General features: G+C 43.9%; 2 protein-coding genes across 2 annotated transcripts in view; one reads left to right on the top strand and one right to left on the bottom strand.

Annotated features, from left to right (window-relative positions):
- The first annotated feature begins 983 nt into the window (after positions 1-983).
- On the top strand, positions 984-11,602 carry B4GALT4 (beta-1,4-galactosyltransferase 4). Its single transcript, XM_026044551.1, has 6 exons — positions 984-1,460; positions 3,089-3,321; positions 6,279-6,466; positions 8,174-8,296; positions 10,414-10,518; positions 11,011-11,602. Exons 1-6 carry the CDS (start codon positions 1,190-1,192, stop codon positions 11,150-11,152), a joined length of 1,062 nt encoding a protein of 353 aa, XP_025900336.1. The 5' UTR covers positions 984-1,189; the 3' UTR covers positions 11,153-11,602.
- Positions 11,603-12,051: 449 nt separating this feature from the next.
- Positions 12,052-19,131, bottom strand: part of LOC112951789 (beta-1,4-galactosyltransferase 3-like) — a 15,050-nt gene continuing 7,970 nt past the window's right edge. The window contains exons 2-6 of the mRNA XM_026044552.1: positions 18,240-18,475; positions 17,210-17,400; positions 16,455-16,577; positions 14,285-14,389; positions 12,052-13,159 (exon numbers count right to left, since the gene is read on the bottom strand). Of these exons, the coding sequence (XP_025900337.1) occupies positions 13,018-13,159; positions 14,285-14,389; positions 16,455-16,577; positions 17,210-17,400; positions 18,240-18,475 (797 nt within the window). The 3' untranslated portion in view covers positions 12,052-13,017. The remainder of the gene's footprint in view (positions 13,160-14,284; positions 14,390-16,454; positions 16,578-17,209; positions 17,401-18,239; positions 18,476-19,131) is intronic.

The following is a 19,131-nucleotide window of genomic DNA, read 5'->3' as shown; positions in this document are numbered from 1 at the left end:
CAGGGCTCGTGGTTATCAGCAGAGGAAAGGCTAATTCTGGCTACTTCCAGACCATTTTCGGACTTCCTTGGAGAGCCACAAAGACCGATGCTGTCAGTGCCTCACAGCCCAGTCTGATAATTTTCCACAATGGAAAAGAAGGGGAGAGGGTATAAAAACGGCACAGGCTTTTCCTTTGCTTGGCCTTTTACCTGCAAGTGGCTATTTTCCTGTTTGCTTTCCTTATCAAAACTCTCTCCATGGCAATTTCGTTCTTTCTCTGCTATGTTCTATCAGGCAAGAGTGCCAACTCGATGGTGTGGAGCCATCAAAACCCTGCATGGAAATGGAGTTTTGGGAAGTGGTTGGGAGAACATAAAGGACTGGATCCTCGCAGACCTATCACGGAAAGCTGCACCTTCCTTCAGAAAGAAGGACGATTTATCCCTGTCTTGTTTATTCTCAGTATGGCAGCAATGAGAAGGGAGTACTGGGCAACAACCCACAGGGTGGTGCTCACTGAGGGTAGATAAGGAGTAGCATTTGATGCCCGATAAGCATGACAGGTTCACACTGCGGTGCAGAGCAACACAGGGCTGATAACAGTCTCTCAGGAGAAAACAGGTCAGTTCCTCAGAGCTGCTTCCTGGATTCTTGGCAGCATCCATGGCTGTGCAGGTTGCCCTTAACTTTAGTAGCAGCAGGGCCTGTGAAGTTTTTGTTGGGCCAGACACCATGTGCAGACATMTCTGGGCAACTGCTGCACATGCTGATCTGAAAAGAGACATGCAGGGAGCARAAGAAGTGGTTTGTCTAAAATCATACAGCACGCTGAGCTAGGAGCAGAGCTTAGTCTCCCAAGTACTCCCAGCTCTAACCAGTAGATATTTCTTGTTCCTTTTATATTGCAGTGCTGTGATCCTTTGGCTTGTCATAAGTTCTTCCGATGAAGGTACAGCAGTAAAAGCTAACTTGCCATCCCCCCTATTTTGGTCCAGGTTAAGTCCTGTTTCCTGACGTTTCGAGGACAAGCGGCCCCCAAGCTCCATGAGCTGCCAGACCAGAGGAACCGTGGCAGCTGTCCCCACCTCTGCTTTCCCTCCTCTGCTGCGACGTTCGTCGTGGGACCTTTGATTTCACCCCCACTGGGCTTGCGAGGAAGGGGCTCAGGAACATTGTGGAGGAAGCAGTGTGTGGAACAGGGACAGCCATGGCCCTGAGCTCCTACGTCCTCCACTTCTTCTATAAGTTCAAAGTGTTGCTGCTTGTCACTTTGTGTTTGATGGTGCTTTGGGCCACACTCAGTTACATCGTGGACTCCAGACAGGCAATTCCTAAAGCTAAGAGCATGGTGGAAAATTTCAGGAAGGTCATCAGCCTGGAGAAGGAAGAGGACGGTGAGGAGGAGACCAAAGCAACGGTGAAGGCTSCCACAGCGCTGTCATCTCAGGGTCGCTGCCCAGCTCTCTCCCCATACCTGCGTAAGTAAGGAGCCTGTTTTCCCCCTCTCTTATCAAGCTGCATGTGCTGCTGTTGATCTTTTATCGAGCTGCACATGCTCAGCGCTGCAGGCTTGGCTCTCTCCTGCCTGCCCGCCCTGGCGTTTTTGCTGCACAGCAGGTACCAGCAGCACCCCTTGCCATAGGTACCGCGCGTGAGGCACTGCCTCGGGGCACGGAGCAGGAGTGGAGCATGTGGGGCTGGGCTGCCACGTGTGGCGACGCAGAGGGCGCCCAGGCAGCACCGGCTGCAGCTCTCGGCTCTGGGAGAGCTTTGGAATACAGCTTCCAATGTCAGGAAGCTGGGCCAGCGCTCCCCGTGTGAGCAGAGTGTGGTAGAAACCCATTAATCATCATTCAGTGCTGCTTGTATTGATCTCTGTGGTCACCCTGTGTGTGTTCTGGGCAAACCCCGTATCCTACCACTTTGGGGATAAGATCAAATGGAGGCCATTCCTACTCAGATACTCCATTGGATGTCTGGAGGAGAGGGTACAGAGACAGCAGAGAGTCCCTCAGAAAAGCTGCAGCAACCCATGACCTGCATATTAAACTTTGCTCTGGGCTGCTCACTGGGTATGTAAAAGAACGTGGGCAGTTCACTTCCTATAGCTGCTTAATTTGCAGAGCTGGAGCGCAGTTTATCACTGGAAACTGCAAACTCTACAGGGACAGCATAAAGAGAAATRGGTCTTATGCCTGTTTACCACTTTCACAGATTTCTTTACAGTGTTCCCTTTTTCTTCTACACAAGAGACTTTCCATTATCAGGTGTGCTTGCACCTCTTTATCTCAGCAACCGAAGGTCTTTGCAGCTGCCTTGGAGGTAGCAGTGCCACTTGGATCATTGTATCGTTGAACTGCTGTTGATTTAGGGTGAAAATTCAAATAGGTGACTTTGTTTTTTAGTTCTAGCTGTTTAGGTAGACTACTGGCACAACCTGGAGACCCTGGGCTAGCAGCAGCCAGCACCTGCCTTGCAGTGCCCTGTTACCTTCTTCACGAGCCCCGTTAGGTACCTGTTTGTGAAACTGGGTTCTCCCTCCTCCCTGACGTAGCCCTGTGAGTTGCTGTGTAGCTGCACCCTCCCCTTTTGCTTTGTTTGTTCAGGGTAAAGCTGTGTGCTGTTACAGTTGCTCGCCTTGTTCTCTTGTGTTTGTTTATTGAATTTGGAGGGGTTAGGACAACACATCAGTGCAAAAGAAGTGATGAAAATTCCCTTTGGCAGAGAGAGCCCAGATATATTTTCTCTTACACAATTCTGGTCTTGAGCCTGAGATACTGTTGTTTATGTTTTAAGCTGTGGTGGTTTCTCATGGTTCCAGCCCTACATCTCTTTCCATTTTGCCATCCCCCTTTCTGTCCTGCAGCCATCTGGGGCCAATCCTCCTGCAGTTGGGTGGAACTTCTCTAGAGTTTTCTTGTCATTGCTCTGTATCGGTTTAWGTGATGAAACATCCACTAACTCCTCCGTCTACTACCTCTATAATGTCACTGTAGTAATATTTTTCTCTTCAAAAGCCTGAGAAACAAACTGTAGGCTTGAACCTGGGTTTCTTGTATGGCTCAAGCAGACACAAATCGGTAAAGTTTCCCGTGCTTCTCCACAGGAGGTGCCAGCAAACTCACCTTCAAGGAATCTCTCACGCTGGAAGAAGTGGAGAAGGAGAACGCGCAGGTGGCTGGGGGCCGCTCCCGCCCCCGGGAGTGCTCCGCACGGCAGCACGTGGCCATCCTCATCCCGCACCGCCACCGGGAGCGGCACCTGCTCTACCTCCTGCAGCACCTGCACCCCTTCCTGCAGAGGCAGCAGCTGGACTATGGCATCTACGTGATCCACCAGGTGGGGCAGCTACAGGCACCTCTCTGAGTGGGGTCGCCAGATCTACAGGCTTCTCAGTGCTCGGACCTTTCGACAACTTGCTTGTCCTGCACCATATATTTGCACAACTAGGCTGAAAAGCGGTGCCGTTAAAYTCCGAGATGTTGGAATCGGAGGCCTCGGTTCTCCGCTGCCATCTGCTCACTGGCTGCCGTGCTCAGTAACCCGCACACATCTTGCGGTTGTACTTGTCCCAAGGTAAACATGCCACCCCCGCCAGTAGCTACTTCAGTTGCCTGACAAGAGTTGAGGGAAGGAGCGGTCTTAACATTTGGTTCCTGAAAGATTTAATGGCTTTATTTTTCATATTCTCTTTAGCTGTGCTGWTTCAACAGCTCAAGTCAGAGCGTTCAGGCCTTTGCCAGGTTCTTGTCCATCTCGTGTGGTGCCTAAGTCACGTGAGCTAAGGCAGCACAGATCCCTCTSTTGTCTTTGATCTTTAACTGTATCAGTTTTCCTTTACTGTCATTATTTACCCACTCTGCTTTGGCACTAGACAGATTTTCCAGACAGCAGGACACAAATGAGGTTAGTGAAGGTTAGTGAAGTTTCTCTTCCTCTCTGTTTAGCTATCCTGGAGTCATTTAACAAGGGAGCAGCAGCCTGTTCTAGGAGAAAGCTGCTTTTTTTTAACACTTCTGCTCTATGCCAKGGCAGAACAATGGCAAAAGTCATGGCAGGATTTTCTTTCAGTTGGAATATTCTGCTCCTTCCTTGTTTGTAATCATCATRTGGACTATACAGTAGGAAAGTGGGGATTTCTTCAGCATTAGTATATGTTGTACTTTTACACATTATGGCTGAACTAGCTAGTAAGCAGTGGTTAACCACTGGAAGAATGGACATTGTTTTGTTCTATTGAGGTATGTGAGGTGAAGAAAAGCTGCCATTATGTTCACAAAATTTAATAAGGAATTCTGAAACATTTGTCTGCTCAGAGCAGCAGTGTGAAGTTTTTCACTTGCAAGGTTGGGAACTTTTGCTTCACCTCTCTCAGTGGTTAGGCAGACTGTCCTCTGGAAGGAGGGCCCTTTCCCTTTCTCAAATAGGAAACAATTGATGCTCCCTCATTTAGTATTTTTCAAATGAGCCCTGAGCTTCATTTCCCTAGCTGCAGGCATGATGAGCCCTAAATCCTGTGCATCTTCTTTGTGCAGGAGCAGGTGGCTGTTGGTAGTGGTGAGCAAATCGCTTCTTTGAAGCAAAGTTACTTAGTAAAGCAATAAAACATGCTTAGCCTGTGCCTGCTTTTCCCTACAGGTCAGCACTCTCTCAGTATGGGGAGGGCAGCTTCCTTTCATTCTGCCATGGATCCTCTTCCTGGGGTTTGCTAGAGCTTTCTGGACTCCTTTCTATTGATTTTTTTTTTTTTCATTCTTTGAAGTTCACCAGACTGCCAGCTCTGACAGAAGTGACCTTCTCTCAGGCTGCAGACAGGATTCTGGAAGCATAAAGCTTGTCCATTTGATTCCCAAGTGTGAACTGGAGGCAGCTTCCCAGCTTGCCCAGGAGTGGAGAATGTTCTGCTGGCTCATGTGTGTTCAGTCCATTAAAAATAAATAGATAAGGGCTCACAGCATCACAGAATGTTTAAGGTTGGAAGGGACCTCTAGAGATCATCTAGTCCAGCCCACTGCTCCAGCAGGGACACCCGGAGCACGGGGCACAGGGTGGCATCCAGGCGGGTTTGGAAGATCTCCAGAGAAGGAGACTCCASAGCCTCCCTGGGCAGCCTGTGCCAGGGCTCTGGCACCCTCACAGGCAAGAAGTTCTTCCTCACATACAGATGGAACTTCCTGTGTTTCAACTTGTACCCATTATCCCTTGTCCTGTCACTGGCCACCGCTGAGAAGAGTTTGGCCCCATCCTCCCTATATTCTCCCCTCAGGTACTTAGACATATTGATCAGATCTCCTCTCAGTCTTCTCCAGGCTAAACAGGCCCAGCTCACTTAGTCTTTCATAAGATAAAATCTTAGATTTTATTTCATAACATAGATGCTTTAGTCCCTTAATCATCTTGGTTGCCCTCTGCTGGACCCTATCTAGAAGCTCCACGTCCCTCTTACACTGTGGAGCCTGGAACTGCCCCCAATACTCCAGGTGCAGCCTCACCCAAGCTGAGGAGAGGGGCAGGATCCCCTCCTTTGACCTGCTGGCAACAGCTTACAACACTGCCAGCTTATTTGTATTTATAGATAACTAAAAATATATTTAATATATTTCATATATATATATATATATGTATAAAGTTGATGAAAAAATAATAGTTGTAAAAAGTGAAGATACAGTAAATTAGAGTGAAAGCAAACAATCCCAACTCGGTAAAGCGAAGCTCTGTGCTAGGTGGAGTCCCTGTGCAGCACGGCAGTTCAGGTGCAGGTAGGGGTTAAGCAAGACCTGAAGAGGCTGAACGTTTTATTCCCAGCTCTGCCACCTACTGCATGGCGCAGGGAAATGCCCTTGTCCCCTCTGTGCCCGCACAGCAGCACTCAAGTCACCTGTGTCCAGCACTCCAGAACCCTTCAGCGTGTGGGAGCGCTGCTGGGCTTCCCTCAGCTGCGCGTCGCGCTTGCACAGACAACTGCGTCCTAAGCTGTCTCCTGCGGCCTCCTGTTACGTAGCCCGCTAGGAATCGCAGGGCTGGAGCGGAGATAACAGCTCCTGGGAGCGGCGCCGTGCAGCAGGCAGGCTCCTCGGAGCTGAGTCGCCCCAGCCCTTTGGAGCACCTCAGATCCCTGGCCGCTCTGGTGCTCGGCAGAGTGTCACAGAGCAGCAGTCCGTGTAGGTGCTGCTGTAAAGGCGGTTGAAGCCCAAGCACGGTTAGGAACTCTGTGATCAGAGCAAAAGCCTGGGAGTAGTTCTCGTTAGAAACATTTGAGCAGGATGTTTTAGAGATTTTTCCCATCTTTTCCGCAGGCTGGAAGCACGAAGTTTAATCGAGCTAAGCTGTTGAATGTGGGATACCTAGAGGCCCTGAAAGAGGAGAACTGGGACTGTTTCATTTTCCATGATGTGGACCTGGTGCCGGAGAATGACTTTAATATTTACATGTGTGACAGACAACCCAAGCACCTTGTAGTTGGCAGGAACAATACTGGATACAGGTAGGAAATCACAACTGTGGAGCGAATACCAGCTGGAAAATGCCATATTACTAAAAATGTTCCTCTTCTAATAGAGCCGTTTGTTAGTCATCTGTGTAGTGGTTGTCATCACTGCTCCTGTTTCTGGGGTGCCGTAAAGGAGGTTCCCATTGGAAAGCAACACACCAGAGGCTGACATATAGCAGTGGACTTGCAGTCTCCCGCTCTTGGGATTTAGCAATACGAACTACTAGAAATTGACTTTTCAAAAGTGCTTTGAGCTAAAACGCTGCTTCACCTCTGGGTTTTCTTTATTCAATATATGAGAAAGAGATTGAGTGTGCAAGTTTTTACATAGAATAATATTTACTCTACCAGTTATTTAGTAATAACTGGAACAACCTAAAGCAAACTAAGCTTGTGACAGTTTTTTTTGCAGCGGTCTTCATCGCAAAGAGAATGCTGAGGGCTGCAGGATGCTCAACACACCAAAGCAACACACATCCTGCCTTGGGTATTGGACAGAGCCACAGGCTCTTGACTAGGGAAACACCTAAAGGTGTTTTACTTCCTATGCCTTGGTTACTGCTTGGGTTTTGAATAACTAGGCATGCAGATGGTTTTTGCTTTTACTAAAGGGTCACTTTGCTCTGCTCTTAATTTCCTATCAACTCTCTTTGGAAGGCCATGCTGCCTGGGGATGGTTCTTTGTGAAGGGCCACAGAGATGATCAAGAGGCTGAAGCATCTCACACATGAGAAGAATTTTAGAGAGCTCAGGAAGAGAAGGCTCAGGGGACATGGCCCTTGAACAGCCTCTTGTAGTTGACCCTGTCCTGAGTGGGGAGGGCAGAGCAGGTGATCTCCAGAGGTTGATTCTCCTGCAATTCTATGACAGGAGCAAAAATCAGGCAGCCTCAAGGAAGAAAATGTGTGTAGGGGGAATGGGAGGGTGAGTATGCCTATTTTTTTCCCCTGTGATTGATCCATGGAATCATAAGCATTTTCACTTGCCAGACATGTAAATTGATGTAATGTGGACTTTTGTAGCTTTGCCGGTTGGTTCCTCTGTTTACATTCACATAAAAATGTCATCTGCAGGCATTTGCACACCCCGCTTAAATTTGGCAGTGACAGTGTAGTAGAGGCAGCATTATCATGGTTGCCTTAAGGGCCATGCAAGTAGAGGGTGTCATAAAAAGAAGATAGCAGGGCAGCAGAAGAGGGTGAGTAAACACGGTATGTCCAGGTTTTTTGTTTGTTTGTTTGTTTAAGTGGATGCAATTTTCAGGACAAGGAAGGTAGAGGTTATAAAGATATCTCCTCTTAACTACACTTTACCTTGGAATTTATCTTATAATATTGCTAAGTCCAGTTCTGCTGAGAACTGCTTGCACATTTCCCTTAGTTTTTCATGTTAAATTTTTGAAATTTAGCTGTACATTCATTATCACAAAGGAGCCAGCTCTTCTTGMTTCTTTTATATTATTACATAGCTTTGTTGTTTTCCTTCGCATTCAGAGTCCTGGAAGTAAAGAGCTTTTTTGAGTTGCAAAGGGAGTCATGAGTTAAAAAAAAAAAAAATCTATTCAAGTAGGACTGTGCTAGTCTCTCTATGCCAGTTGTTTCTGCCCTAAAGCAACACTGTATTTTTGGCAAAACAAAACAACTCTACCATTAGTAGAGCAAGGCTTCTAATTCTTCTTTCTCTCCTCTTCGGCACTTTCAGGTTACGTTACCAGGGGTATTTTGGCGGTGTAACTGCTCTGACGAGAGAACAGTTTTCCAAGGTGAATGGATTCTCTAACAACTACTGGGGTTGGGGTGGAGAAGATGATGACCTTCGAATCAGGTAAAAGGAAGGCTGGGGGGAAATGYGTATGGGAGGGTTAGGAGTGGGTTTAAACAAACAAGCAAACAAAAAAAGCAACAAACTTGTGTGAATTCAAGCAAGCCTGGAACACAAGATGGAACAGTATGGAACAGTACAGGAGTCTTCAACTCAGCAGCCTTATTGCTGTGGGGACTCTGAGTGTGAGATGCAGTTCTGAGAACAGGTTCCTCTTTGACAAGATTAGGCACAGCTGAAGCCTGGTCCTTCTGTTGAGATCGAGTTTTGGGGTGGTYATGGGGTGTTTCTTGGTATATTTTGAGAGGAGGAAACAACCACAGAACATTCTTGCTTTGGGAATCAGTTAWAACCAAAATAGTAGGATTGAATGTGGAGTAGTTTTTTGTTTTGTTTTTGCAAGAAACACAAATGAATGCAGCTTTAATACTTTGCAAGGGAATGGCAGTGTTTGGTTTGGGGAGGGGAAAGGGGGTTGCATTCACTGACTGTATAATGATTTCCTCTGAACATGGCTTAGATTTTTCTGTTGGTGTTAACATAGTCAGTAACTTGGACCTTATGCAGACTGTGTGTATTTGCCTTATGCCTATTGCTACTGTGGTTAAATCTAGCTTTACAGACCTGGCTGTTGAAGCAGTAGCAAATAGTTTAGTTAGTTTAGCAGGCAAATAAACCAACAGATCATATTTAGTATGTCAATCAATCAGCATACATGCTGATGACCAATAAAAGCTCCATTCTTACTCTGTTCAGTTGCTTAAATATCCAAACAAATGTCTCAGGGACATTTAATGCATACTGTTGGTGTTGTTAAATGATTACATGGGTGAAACGAAGCAGGTAGAAGTAAACAATTTCTGAATGAAAGTTATCCCCATGTCAGTCTAGCCTAACTGATGAGTGTGGGCTGTGCTTCAAGAAATAGAAAAGATCAAAAAATCTAGTAGTAACACAGGTTTTGGTCCCATTACTTCTTTTTTTCTCTTTTTTTTTCCTTTTTTTTCTTTTTCTTTTTTTTTTTCTTTTTAAACTCCAGGCTGCACACAGCAACTTCTCTGTGAGACCATCTTGAGAGTTGCAAGGGATGGCTGGGTCAAATCTTATTCCTCAGCTTCCTGAAAATGCCCCAGGTCATGAGCAAAGATGACGCTGTGGTCGTTTCAAATGTTCGCAAGATGCAGAACCGGCTCTGCAGCAGAGCAGCAGGGTTTCCTGAGGGTAGCTGGGTGTCTAGGGTGTTTTGTAAAAGCGGTGGGAGTCGAGTGATGCTGGCCCGTGCGTGGCACCTGGGAACTTCCCAGCTAGAGGGCACACACTGCACTGCACTTGCCTTACGTCTCTGCCTGCAGGYAGACCTTGGGCTGCACTGTTTGCAGGTTGTGCCAGGGTGAGGGGTTATTAYTGTCAGGAGAGTTTCTTGCAGTTTTTCCCTGCGAAGGCAGCAGATGGCAGCATCCCCTTCTCCATCTGCCAGGAATCAGGGCTAGTGTTGCCTCAGTGCTGAATGAGGCTCCCRCTCTTTTTGGGGCCCCTTCCTAAAATGAGTAGCACAAATAGAATTTGAGAGTGTTTGTTGCCTCCATGTGATAATTTATTGCTGTTCAAAGTCATGGAAAATCTGTGGGAGCCCAGTTTCCCCAACTTTTGCTGATTGCTCTTTTAGGTGCTTTTTCAACTAGCAGAGGCTGAGACATCTAGCAGCAAAATTGTTGTGTTCCATGGATAAGGCCAAAGATCCAATGAAGTGCCTGATATCAGGCACTTTAATCCATGCAGGCGACTCAGTGTTTCCGGGAGCATAATCAAGAGACATTTATTCATGTCAACAAAGGTTAAAAATTACACAGGGGCCTTCAGACCATTAGAGAGAAAGGGACTTGGTTCTTTTGCAGAGGACAGAGCTACTCTCTGTTGGGGCATGACTGTCTTTGAGCTCTATCCCTGAGGCAAAATGGGGCACGGAAGARGTAAAGATGGGGTTCTTATGGTTCTTGATGCTTTGCTTCCACAGCTTCTGTAAGACCCAAGGTCTCCAAATGGTTTTTGTTTGTTTTTTTGTTTGCCTTAACATGTGGCTTACATTCATGTCCTGCTCACTGCACTATTGCTTCTTTTAGGGTTGAGATGCAGAAGATGCGAGTGATGAGGCCGTCGCCTGACGTAGCCCGGTACACAATGATCTTCCACACTCGAGACCAGGGCAACGAAGAAAACAGAGAGAGGCGAGTCGGGGACGGAGTTGCACCTTGCTTTGGCTTAGTAGGGGGCCAAGGGCCAGGGAACTGGTAGCCCAGTCTTCTGGTATTGTCCAAAGGGGCATTCTGTGGTGCCAGAGTCTCTGGGGGGGACAACTGTCACACCACTCCTCACAACTGCCAGCTGGGCGCTATCCGTGACAGCTGCCTGCACATGCTGGGTAATGTTCCTTAAAAACTTCCAATGTTATAGTCACACAGATGTCATTTCAGCATGTGATTCCAGACAGAAAATAGTTTTAAGAAAAACCCAAGCCTCGCAAAACCCGAGAGCTATTCTCCCGTCTGCCTGAGGTTGCACAGTCGCGACAGAAAAAGCAGACCTTGATGTTCCCAGTAGACCCACGATCGCTGTAGCCTCACCGGCATGTTTACTAGTAATGAGGAAGAGCTCAKCCCTCCTGTCACCTTCATTTTAATTCTGTGCAGTTACAAAGATTATTTCTTCTCTGTTCTCAGGATGAAGCTTTTACGCCAAGTCTCTAGAACGTGGAAATCAGATGGGCTGAATTCTTGTTCATATAAGTTGCTCTCAGTGGAACACAACCCCTTGTACATCAACATCACAGTGGATTTCAGCACGCAGCCTCAGACCTCGTAGGGATGCACAGGGCCCAGGCTCTAGGAGAYGGGGACAGACCTGCTGGTGTGGTAGCTGGTACAGCAGCTAAAGCCCAGCATTCTACTTGAACGAGCACTTCAGTAGCACAGAGGAAACTTTTTCTTCACAGCACCTAACTGATTGGTTCAGAATTTCATTTTGTRAGGACTGGAGATGTGGACTGACCTTTAGGGACAGTTCTTGGTGGTGTTCTATGCACTTTCTGCTGGGACACATATAAGTTTCCTTGTTTTGGCTGGTCCAGTGGAAGGACTTGAACTGTGCCCCCTGAAACATTTCTACTCTCACAGCTAAACTTACTGTTTGGTATAGTGGAGAGGCAGCCTATACTGCCCCTGACTTCAAAAGGAGCAGGCCACTTTTTTTCAGTCAAAGCACAAGAATACTTCAGCATCTACAACGTTGCTGAGAAAACCTATTTCTTTTCCAGCCTAGGGAAAAGCTGCTTATGTGTTAGGGGAGGCAATAATGGTAACAGTTGAGGGGATGTTTAAAAATCTCTCAATAAAATGAATCCCATTTAATTCAAAAGGCATCTCTTGTACTTCATAAGCTCAACTCACCATGCAGTGGGAGTGCGCAAGTGTTCTGCAGCAAAATGAAAGGCCATTTAATTCTGCAGTAGGCTACAGGCTCTGTTATTCTGGAGGATCTGTAAGAAAATGCACTGGCTAGCTCTGGGAAAGCTGCTGCTTTTTATTTTATTGTTTTTATTTAATGCTTTATGACTCACTGTTGACACAGTGCATATTCATATGAATATCCATGCCATGACTATTTGTGCTTGTTTTAGAAAATCAGAGATTGATGGAAAACTAACAGTTAGGTATGCCGTAGCATTTCATCAAAACATTTGATGACAGCAGTAATGAAAAACAGCTGTCTTAAGCTTGCAAAATAATTGTGTCTGGTAGGCAGAGCTACTGCCTGCCCTCATAGAGAGTAAGATTACAAGGAGCAAGGTCCTGCAGTCAGGTAAGTGCCTCTCAGGGTCCCATCTCACGTGACTCAGTCTCTGGCATTGCCTTTCTCAGAAGTGGTTATGTTGAAGATAGTTCAAGCTTGACAAATTACAAAGCTCATTGTTTGATCAACAGCTGAAATATTGGATTTATTTCCCTGAACTGAGCAGGCTACACTAGGTAATAAACCTCAGGTCCTTTCCAGCCTGAACTGTTCTATAACTACAGTAAAAACATGTAACTATTGAAGGACTTTGCAAGATGCAGAAATAAGGATGTGACCTCTGTTTTCTTTGAGTTCACGGCAACTTCCTCCCTCATTAGACTCTGAAGTATTCTATAAAATCTCAAACCCAACAGCCTTCTCAGTTTATTTTACTCAAAGTTGCAGAAGATATTTACAGAAATATAACAGGTTTCAATGCCATAACACTGGCTGTGAAATTCTTTTTCAAAATACAACATTGCAGAACAGCTGTGTCCCCAGCAGGACAGCAGTATCTGACATGGCTTGCATCTCATTTACCTTTTCAATAGGCAGCAGGATAGAACTATCCTGCTATGGATCACAGGGTCCTAGAAAACTTAAGTTACCTTCCTCTCAAGGAGATCTTAATCCTCAGGGCCTGAGGTGCATCCAACTCCGTAGGGATTGTTTTTTATAGCACTCTGACAGAGTCTTTATGCAGCAACCCTATCCTATTCACTAGCTGTCGAACCTCCTTCTGAAGTCTTTTCTTCTAAGTCTTGTACACTCTGAAGAGAAGTGAAATACAGGAGACAAAAGGACTAGTCTCATGCGGAGCATGCACTGTAGTACAGGAGGTAGAGGCCCGTGTGCTGCCACAGTAAGCTCAAACTCCCAATTTTCATTTAACTTCCTTAGGAAAATGGAGGAACGTATCCAATGTCCACAGTGATGTTGGTGTAAAGCGGGTGTTTCTTCTTGGAAAGGAGCTTGAACTCTAATGAGTTCATTCCATCATCCTTCCATGTTTTCCTGGTGTTATGCCGGGAAGCAGGCCTGAAGGAGGAACAACACCAGCAGTTAGGAAATGTTTATGTTTGCATGCAGCTGCTGCTTTCACAGAGGTGGGGGAAGAAATGTTGTTTGAGATGGCAAGAGCTTAGCAGATGAATGAAAACTGCTAGTAGAAAAAGCCCAAGAAGATTCTTTTCACGTAATATAGATTAGAGGAGGTAATTCTGTGAGAGAAACTGGACTAACATCACGCTAAGCCTTATAAACAAGAAGCACAATTTGTACTGGAACACAGGAGATGAATGAAGTGCAAAAATAAGAAACTAGTGCCAGCTTAGCAAGACCTGGGTCTACATGAAAGAGGCCGCTGAAGGTAGGTTTAGGACAGGACTGTCACTGAAACCTCTGTCTTAAGATCATGAGAAGGAAGTCTGATGGRTCAATATGAGAAGCCTCCAGTGTCCTTTAACCAGCGCCCTCCTCCAACTCTTTTATGTAAACTAGGTCATTTTAAAGGTCTCTGTGATGCACCTTACTCTTTTCTTCAAGCTAGAGTGTGGTTTCTACTATTTTCAGAGGGGTCATGGTATATCTGCAAGTGATTTTAATACAGTGTAAGTGTTGGACAGAAAAGTATTTTTTATCATATAGAAACTGCATAATACTTTTCAGAATACGCATAACAAAAGGATCTTCAAACTCAATTCTCCCTATTTAAAAGGCAAACTGAGGTGGCACTTGAAAAATTAATGCTCAAGTTTTACACTTCCTGTCAGCTGTCTATCAAAACTACACCTTCCTACCAAGTAGGAAAGAAGGAAGTTAAGGCACCCACTCTTCAAAGGCAGAGACACGAGCAGTGCAGTTCAGTTGCAACACACTTGGCATCTCGTACTAGCTTCTAATATTGTGTGTGTGTTCGGGGAGACTGAAGTCTTGCAAAAGATATAAGGGCTACCGAATGCTGTAATCCAAAATATCAGAAGATGAAATCATGCTTTTAAAATGGAGCATCCTCAAATCTATCAGCAAAAAACAGGGAACTAGCTTTATACAGCAGTACTAAAATAAGCAGTGGCATTTGGGATACTTCCTGCCTTTGAGGAAGATGATGCTTACAGTAACATGGCACTGAGTGGCCATCTAGGTGCCCCCCAGAACAGTTACCTTCTCCAAGGCTCTTGGATCTCTGTCTCTTCCTTGTAGTCCATCACTTTGTAGTGTCCAAGATGAGATGGAGTCCGAACTATTTTCATTCCTGCCAACTGGATCCTTTAAAGCAAAGAATAAAGTGCCTGTGCATAGGGATGTCATGTTGAGGATTAGCTTATAAGCCTGTGGCAGGAATGCTGAGCTAGTTTTGCTGTTTCAATTTTTATATTGCAAGTTTAAACTAATAACCCAATAGGAAACAGTTTTTAAAAAAGGGAATGTTTTATTAAGAACCTCTTTCTATAGTTTGTGTTAACTATATGAAGTGAAGCTACTAAAGTATGTTTTCTTCTAAGAAAAATGTGGATGCTAGTGCTTTCTAAGGCTTAGCTTTAACAACTAATATAGTAGAGAACTGTAATCCTTGCCAATTATAAGTAGCAGCCACTACTTCTTGGTGGGCTAATTTTGCTATAAAAAGCAGCATTCCAACATAAACTCTTTACATAAGACAGGTTTCAATGTCCAATTTCAGATGCCAATTTATTTTTGTTCATCTTCTATAGGAAATGCTTGATTACTTTTTAATATTCAAATCCTAGAAGCTGTTTCATGGTGGCTATTCAAAAACAGACAACTCAGTTCCTGACTTTGGAAAGTTGTATAAGTCATTAGCAGTCACTGCCCCTGAGCTCTAGGTACCTATGAACCATAGTACTGCTAATCCTTGGCCTAATTTTTTCACAGAACAACACAGACTTGCCTCCTTTCAGGAAAGGACTAGTTTGTGATCTATATAACCTATTTACCTTGAGTGATTTCTGTAAGGAAGTGCCCTCTTGCATATAATTTGTATGACTTTTCACCACTAGTGCTTGAAAGCCACACTAAATGCCTAAGCTCTACTGAGAGAAGAGCTGAGTAGACTCAGCATTCTAGTGCTTAATTTAAAGGTCTGTTTTCCTGGCATTCCATTCCTCAGTAAATGCTGACTCGCTAAAAAAATTGTATACGCTTTTAGTTAGCTTTATTTGAAAGGAAAAGGCGAAATTACATGTTAGAAAACCTGACTTTCAATTCCCCAAAGAATACTGCTTTGTACAAACTCCCACAGTCCTTGAACAAAACATTCCACTGAAATTGTATAACTTGTCACACTGTACAAGACCAAAAGGAAAAAAAAAAAAAAAAAAAAAAGAGCCTTTGTTTTTTCTTTTTTTTTTCAATTGTTTTTACCTTCTAGTGATAATGCAATTCACATACACTGCACTAAAACTTAAGGATGACTACACTAACTTATGGATGACTCTTAAAAAGTTTTTGCCTTGATGAAATARTGTATAATCAGGTGCATATTTCATGTATTTGCCTCAATTACCAAAAATCACAAATTCTCTACATTTTACATTTAGTCTCNAAAAAAAAAAAAAAAAAAAAGAGCCTTTGTTGTCAATTTATAAGTCCCCAAGAGCATGCCTCAGTACAGGATGATAAAGTTTCACTCTGGATGAAATGTTGCAATGGAGCTGAATAAAGATGCAGCCATGATTTTGTATGCAGACTCTGCATTATGCAGAGTACCTGGAAGTAAAGTCATCAAATTCACTTCTAGAGCGTGCTGGTGCCATAGCAACAAAGGCAGAAGAAAAAAGATATTTTGTTTTTTTGCTGTCACTGACTCATAATAGTACTCAGACCTCTGCATCATCTAATGCTGAAGATGTAATTTCTTATGTTCCTTAATTTCAAGTACTACTGAGTTGATAGTATTTACAGCACTGTGTATACACAATGTAGCTTAAATTCCCAATTGTTTGGGAATTAAGTACCCGTTTTACTACCTTTTCTCATTTGTCAAGCTTGTCATTCCTTCCTTTGGGGGCTCTTGATGTCAATGAAGTTACTTGTCAATCAGTGGTTTTAACCCCTTGGAAACTCCCCAGAGCAGCTGAAGGCACAAGGTTGTGGATTAGCATTCTCTGTCACCCAGGCTCTGAAGGAAGTTTTCTCTTCCCAGTGTACAGTAATTAGATTCATGCTGCCTAAGCCTTTTCTGACCCCAATCAATCCAAATGGCACCTGAATTGCAGTGCTTCTGCGAGCGTGTTCCTTCTTTGGGCAATACTACATGTTTCACTAGCTCCTTTGCTTGTGTTATAAGATTCCATGTCCTGTGCATCAATACCTTATAGCAATGTCGTCATTTTCACCATCGTCGCCCCAGTATGTGTTTGGGAACCCGTTCATCTTCATATAATGCTCTGGAGTCAAAGCAGATACACCCCCAAAAAAAGACTTATATGGCAGACTAAAGGAGGGAGAAAAAAAAAAAAAAAAAAGAACAGAAAGCATCAAGTCTGAATGTTATTCTTCACAAACAACCTAACAACATCATTCATGTTAACATGCATATTAATCTTGTTTTACAGACCTTTTTTCTTTAAAAATAAAAAGTAGATGTGAAGTGGCAAGTTATAGTAAGTCCAAGAAAAAGTACTCAAAAGAAAGCTCTAAGCCTTGAATTAAGACATTTCTATTGTAATGCCAAAACCCAAATAGCAAATTCAGTACAAAGATGGTTTTAAAATTAGCAACTAATTAGTTCCAGATATCTATCATATCACTCATATTCTGTGTGGTCTGATAATTCACATCCTATACATTTTGGGAGGAAAAGCAAACAGAAAAGTGTGCCAGCAAGCACCAGGCTAGTAATAGGATCATTTGCCAGCCTGAGCTAACAGTAAAATAAGGAACTTCAGGCAACTGTTCAAGATTGCGACCTTAAGTATATCTTTTTCTGGTGAAATCATTAGTACAAAATTAAACAAAAACCTACTCTTGGAAGCCATGTTTTTCTCTTATCCCTGTTCATACTGTCTGAATGCTGAAAGGGAACCAGTTAGAACACACACATCCCAGACAAACGCAGGCACTTACTTGTACTGAAACTTGTCCATGGCACTGGCCATATGCTTGGGATAGTATTCATCACAGATATAGAGATTATAATCATTTTCAGGTATTAGGTCCACATCATGCAGGAGAAGGCAGTCCCAGTCTTCATCCTTCATGGCCTCGCGGACACCAACATTAAGCAGTTTTGCTCGGTTAAAGGTACCATTCCCCACCTGGAAAGGAAAACTTGCACATGGTAAAGACACCAAGTCCATTAAAATTGATGGTGCAAAAACTTTTAGTCAGCTGAGTGACACTGCAGTGACTCAGCTTTGGCCGCAAAAATCATATCACGGACAGAATATTTTATCCACTCTCTTCGCAATATTCTCATTAATCATTGCAAGTTTTACGGCATCAGGGATTATATCCTGCAAGCACAAAAAGGCAGCCAACGTTTAAGCCAGCAGTAAGTCAATTCTTAGGTCTAAATCTGCACATCAACACTTTTGACCTAATTGTTGATTATTAGTGCTGGGAACTGGGAAAACATTTGATCACGAAAAAGTTCCCCTCCTTCCCAGTCTGCTCTCAGATTTCTTTAATGAGCCCCAAGCTTCCCTGTTTCTGTCAGTAAGTAATAGGTGCTTGAGCTACACAGGTTATCCCATAGCAAAGTCAAGTCAGATTTTTATTTGATACAGAACACTAAATAAAGATCTCCAGCTTCCATCTTAGTATTTACTCTCACCAGTTTATTCAGCAGCTATACTGACAGGCTACAGCCAAACCACATTTCAACTCTCCCAAAAGCTGAAAAGAAAAGTTACTATTAAAGATAGTTCTATCCTTTTGGTAGGGAAAAAAATCAATAGCAGAGTGCTGATAAGCAAGTGCTAAAATACTCCAATCATTAGCAGCTCTGGAGATAAAGCAGGATGTAACTGATCTGCCCTCAACCCACCCATAAGGTCTTACTTCCCCATTAGAAGATTTCCACTTCTCATTCAGACTCTGAGCCCCCTGAGCATAAAGCTTGGTTGCATCACCAGACACATCCAATTAGATTTACCTGCTGAATCAAGTAGATGCTGTAACTGAGCTGCTGGCGCTGCAAGAAAGGATGAAGATAGTAAAGGAAGTGGCGGAGGTATCTCTCCTGGCCCCTGTACGCTACAAGGATGGCTGATTTGTAGCGGGCCAAGCAGTGAGGGGGTCTGTAGCGGCCTCCAGAGTGGACAAGGGGATTTTTTTGGATAATCATTCTCTCACTGGGCAGCACCCTGAAGGTGATGGTTAACGGACCAACTGCAAGAACAGAGACAAAAACACAGACAAAACCAAGGTCAGTGATGTTTCTCAACTGTCATGCAAGCCAGTCAGTTGCAGGTATATGTTTTCTGAAAGAATTTTCAGCAAACTTGGGGAAAAATAGCTTAAAGCCTCAAGGATTACAAATGCTTTGCAAATGCTTTGGGAAAGGTTAGCTTTTGTAAAGGAAGCTTTTTTTTAAGAAAAGTTTCAAGGTAAACGCAGTTAKGGTAGCCTGCCATACAGGTTGTATTCACTACATTATTTAGTTATTTAGTTATATACACTATATTCACTATAATTTAGTTACTAGTTATAAAACCTCACTTTGTAACAATATGAATAAACACAGCAAATTCTACAATTGCTCAAATGCATATGTAGTCTATCCTTCTGGCAAGTGAGAAGAAGTTCCAAAATCAGCAGAAGAGTCATATAAATGCAAATCATTGTGTTTTAATGGTTTTCTACCACTGGCAACCTCTCTTAAGAAAACAAAGTACAAATGCAGAACAAGATTAAAATCTATTACTTGGAAGAACTAGCAAGAAACCTTCACTTAAATCACAGTTAAAAGCTAGCAATTTCAAACTAAAGCTTTACATAGCTTCAGCCATTCCCTGCAAGCTATGTTACCCAAAGACAAAGTATTT

This window comes from Nothoprocta perdicaria, unplaced genomic scaffold, assembly GCF_003342845.1.
Source record: "Nothoprocta perdicaria isolate Ctin4 unplaced genomic scaffold, notPer1 scaffold_371, whole genome shotgun sequence".
Taxonomy (NCBI): domain Eukaryota; kingdom Metazoa; phylum Chordata; class Aves; order Tinamiformes; family Tinamidae; genus Nothoprocta; species Nothoprocta perdicaria.
The sequence above is the reverse complement of the archived record's forward strand: the minus strand, read 5'-3'. Positions and strand labels throughout refer to the sequence as shown.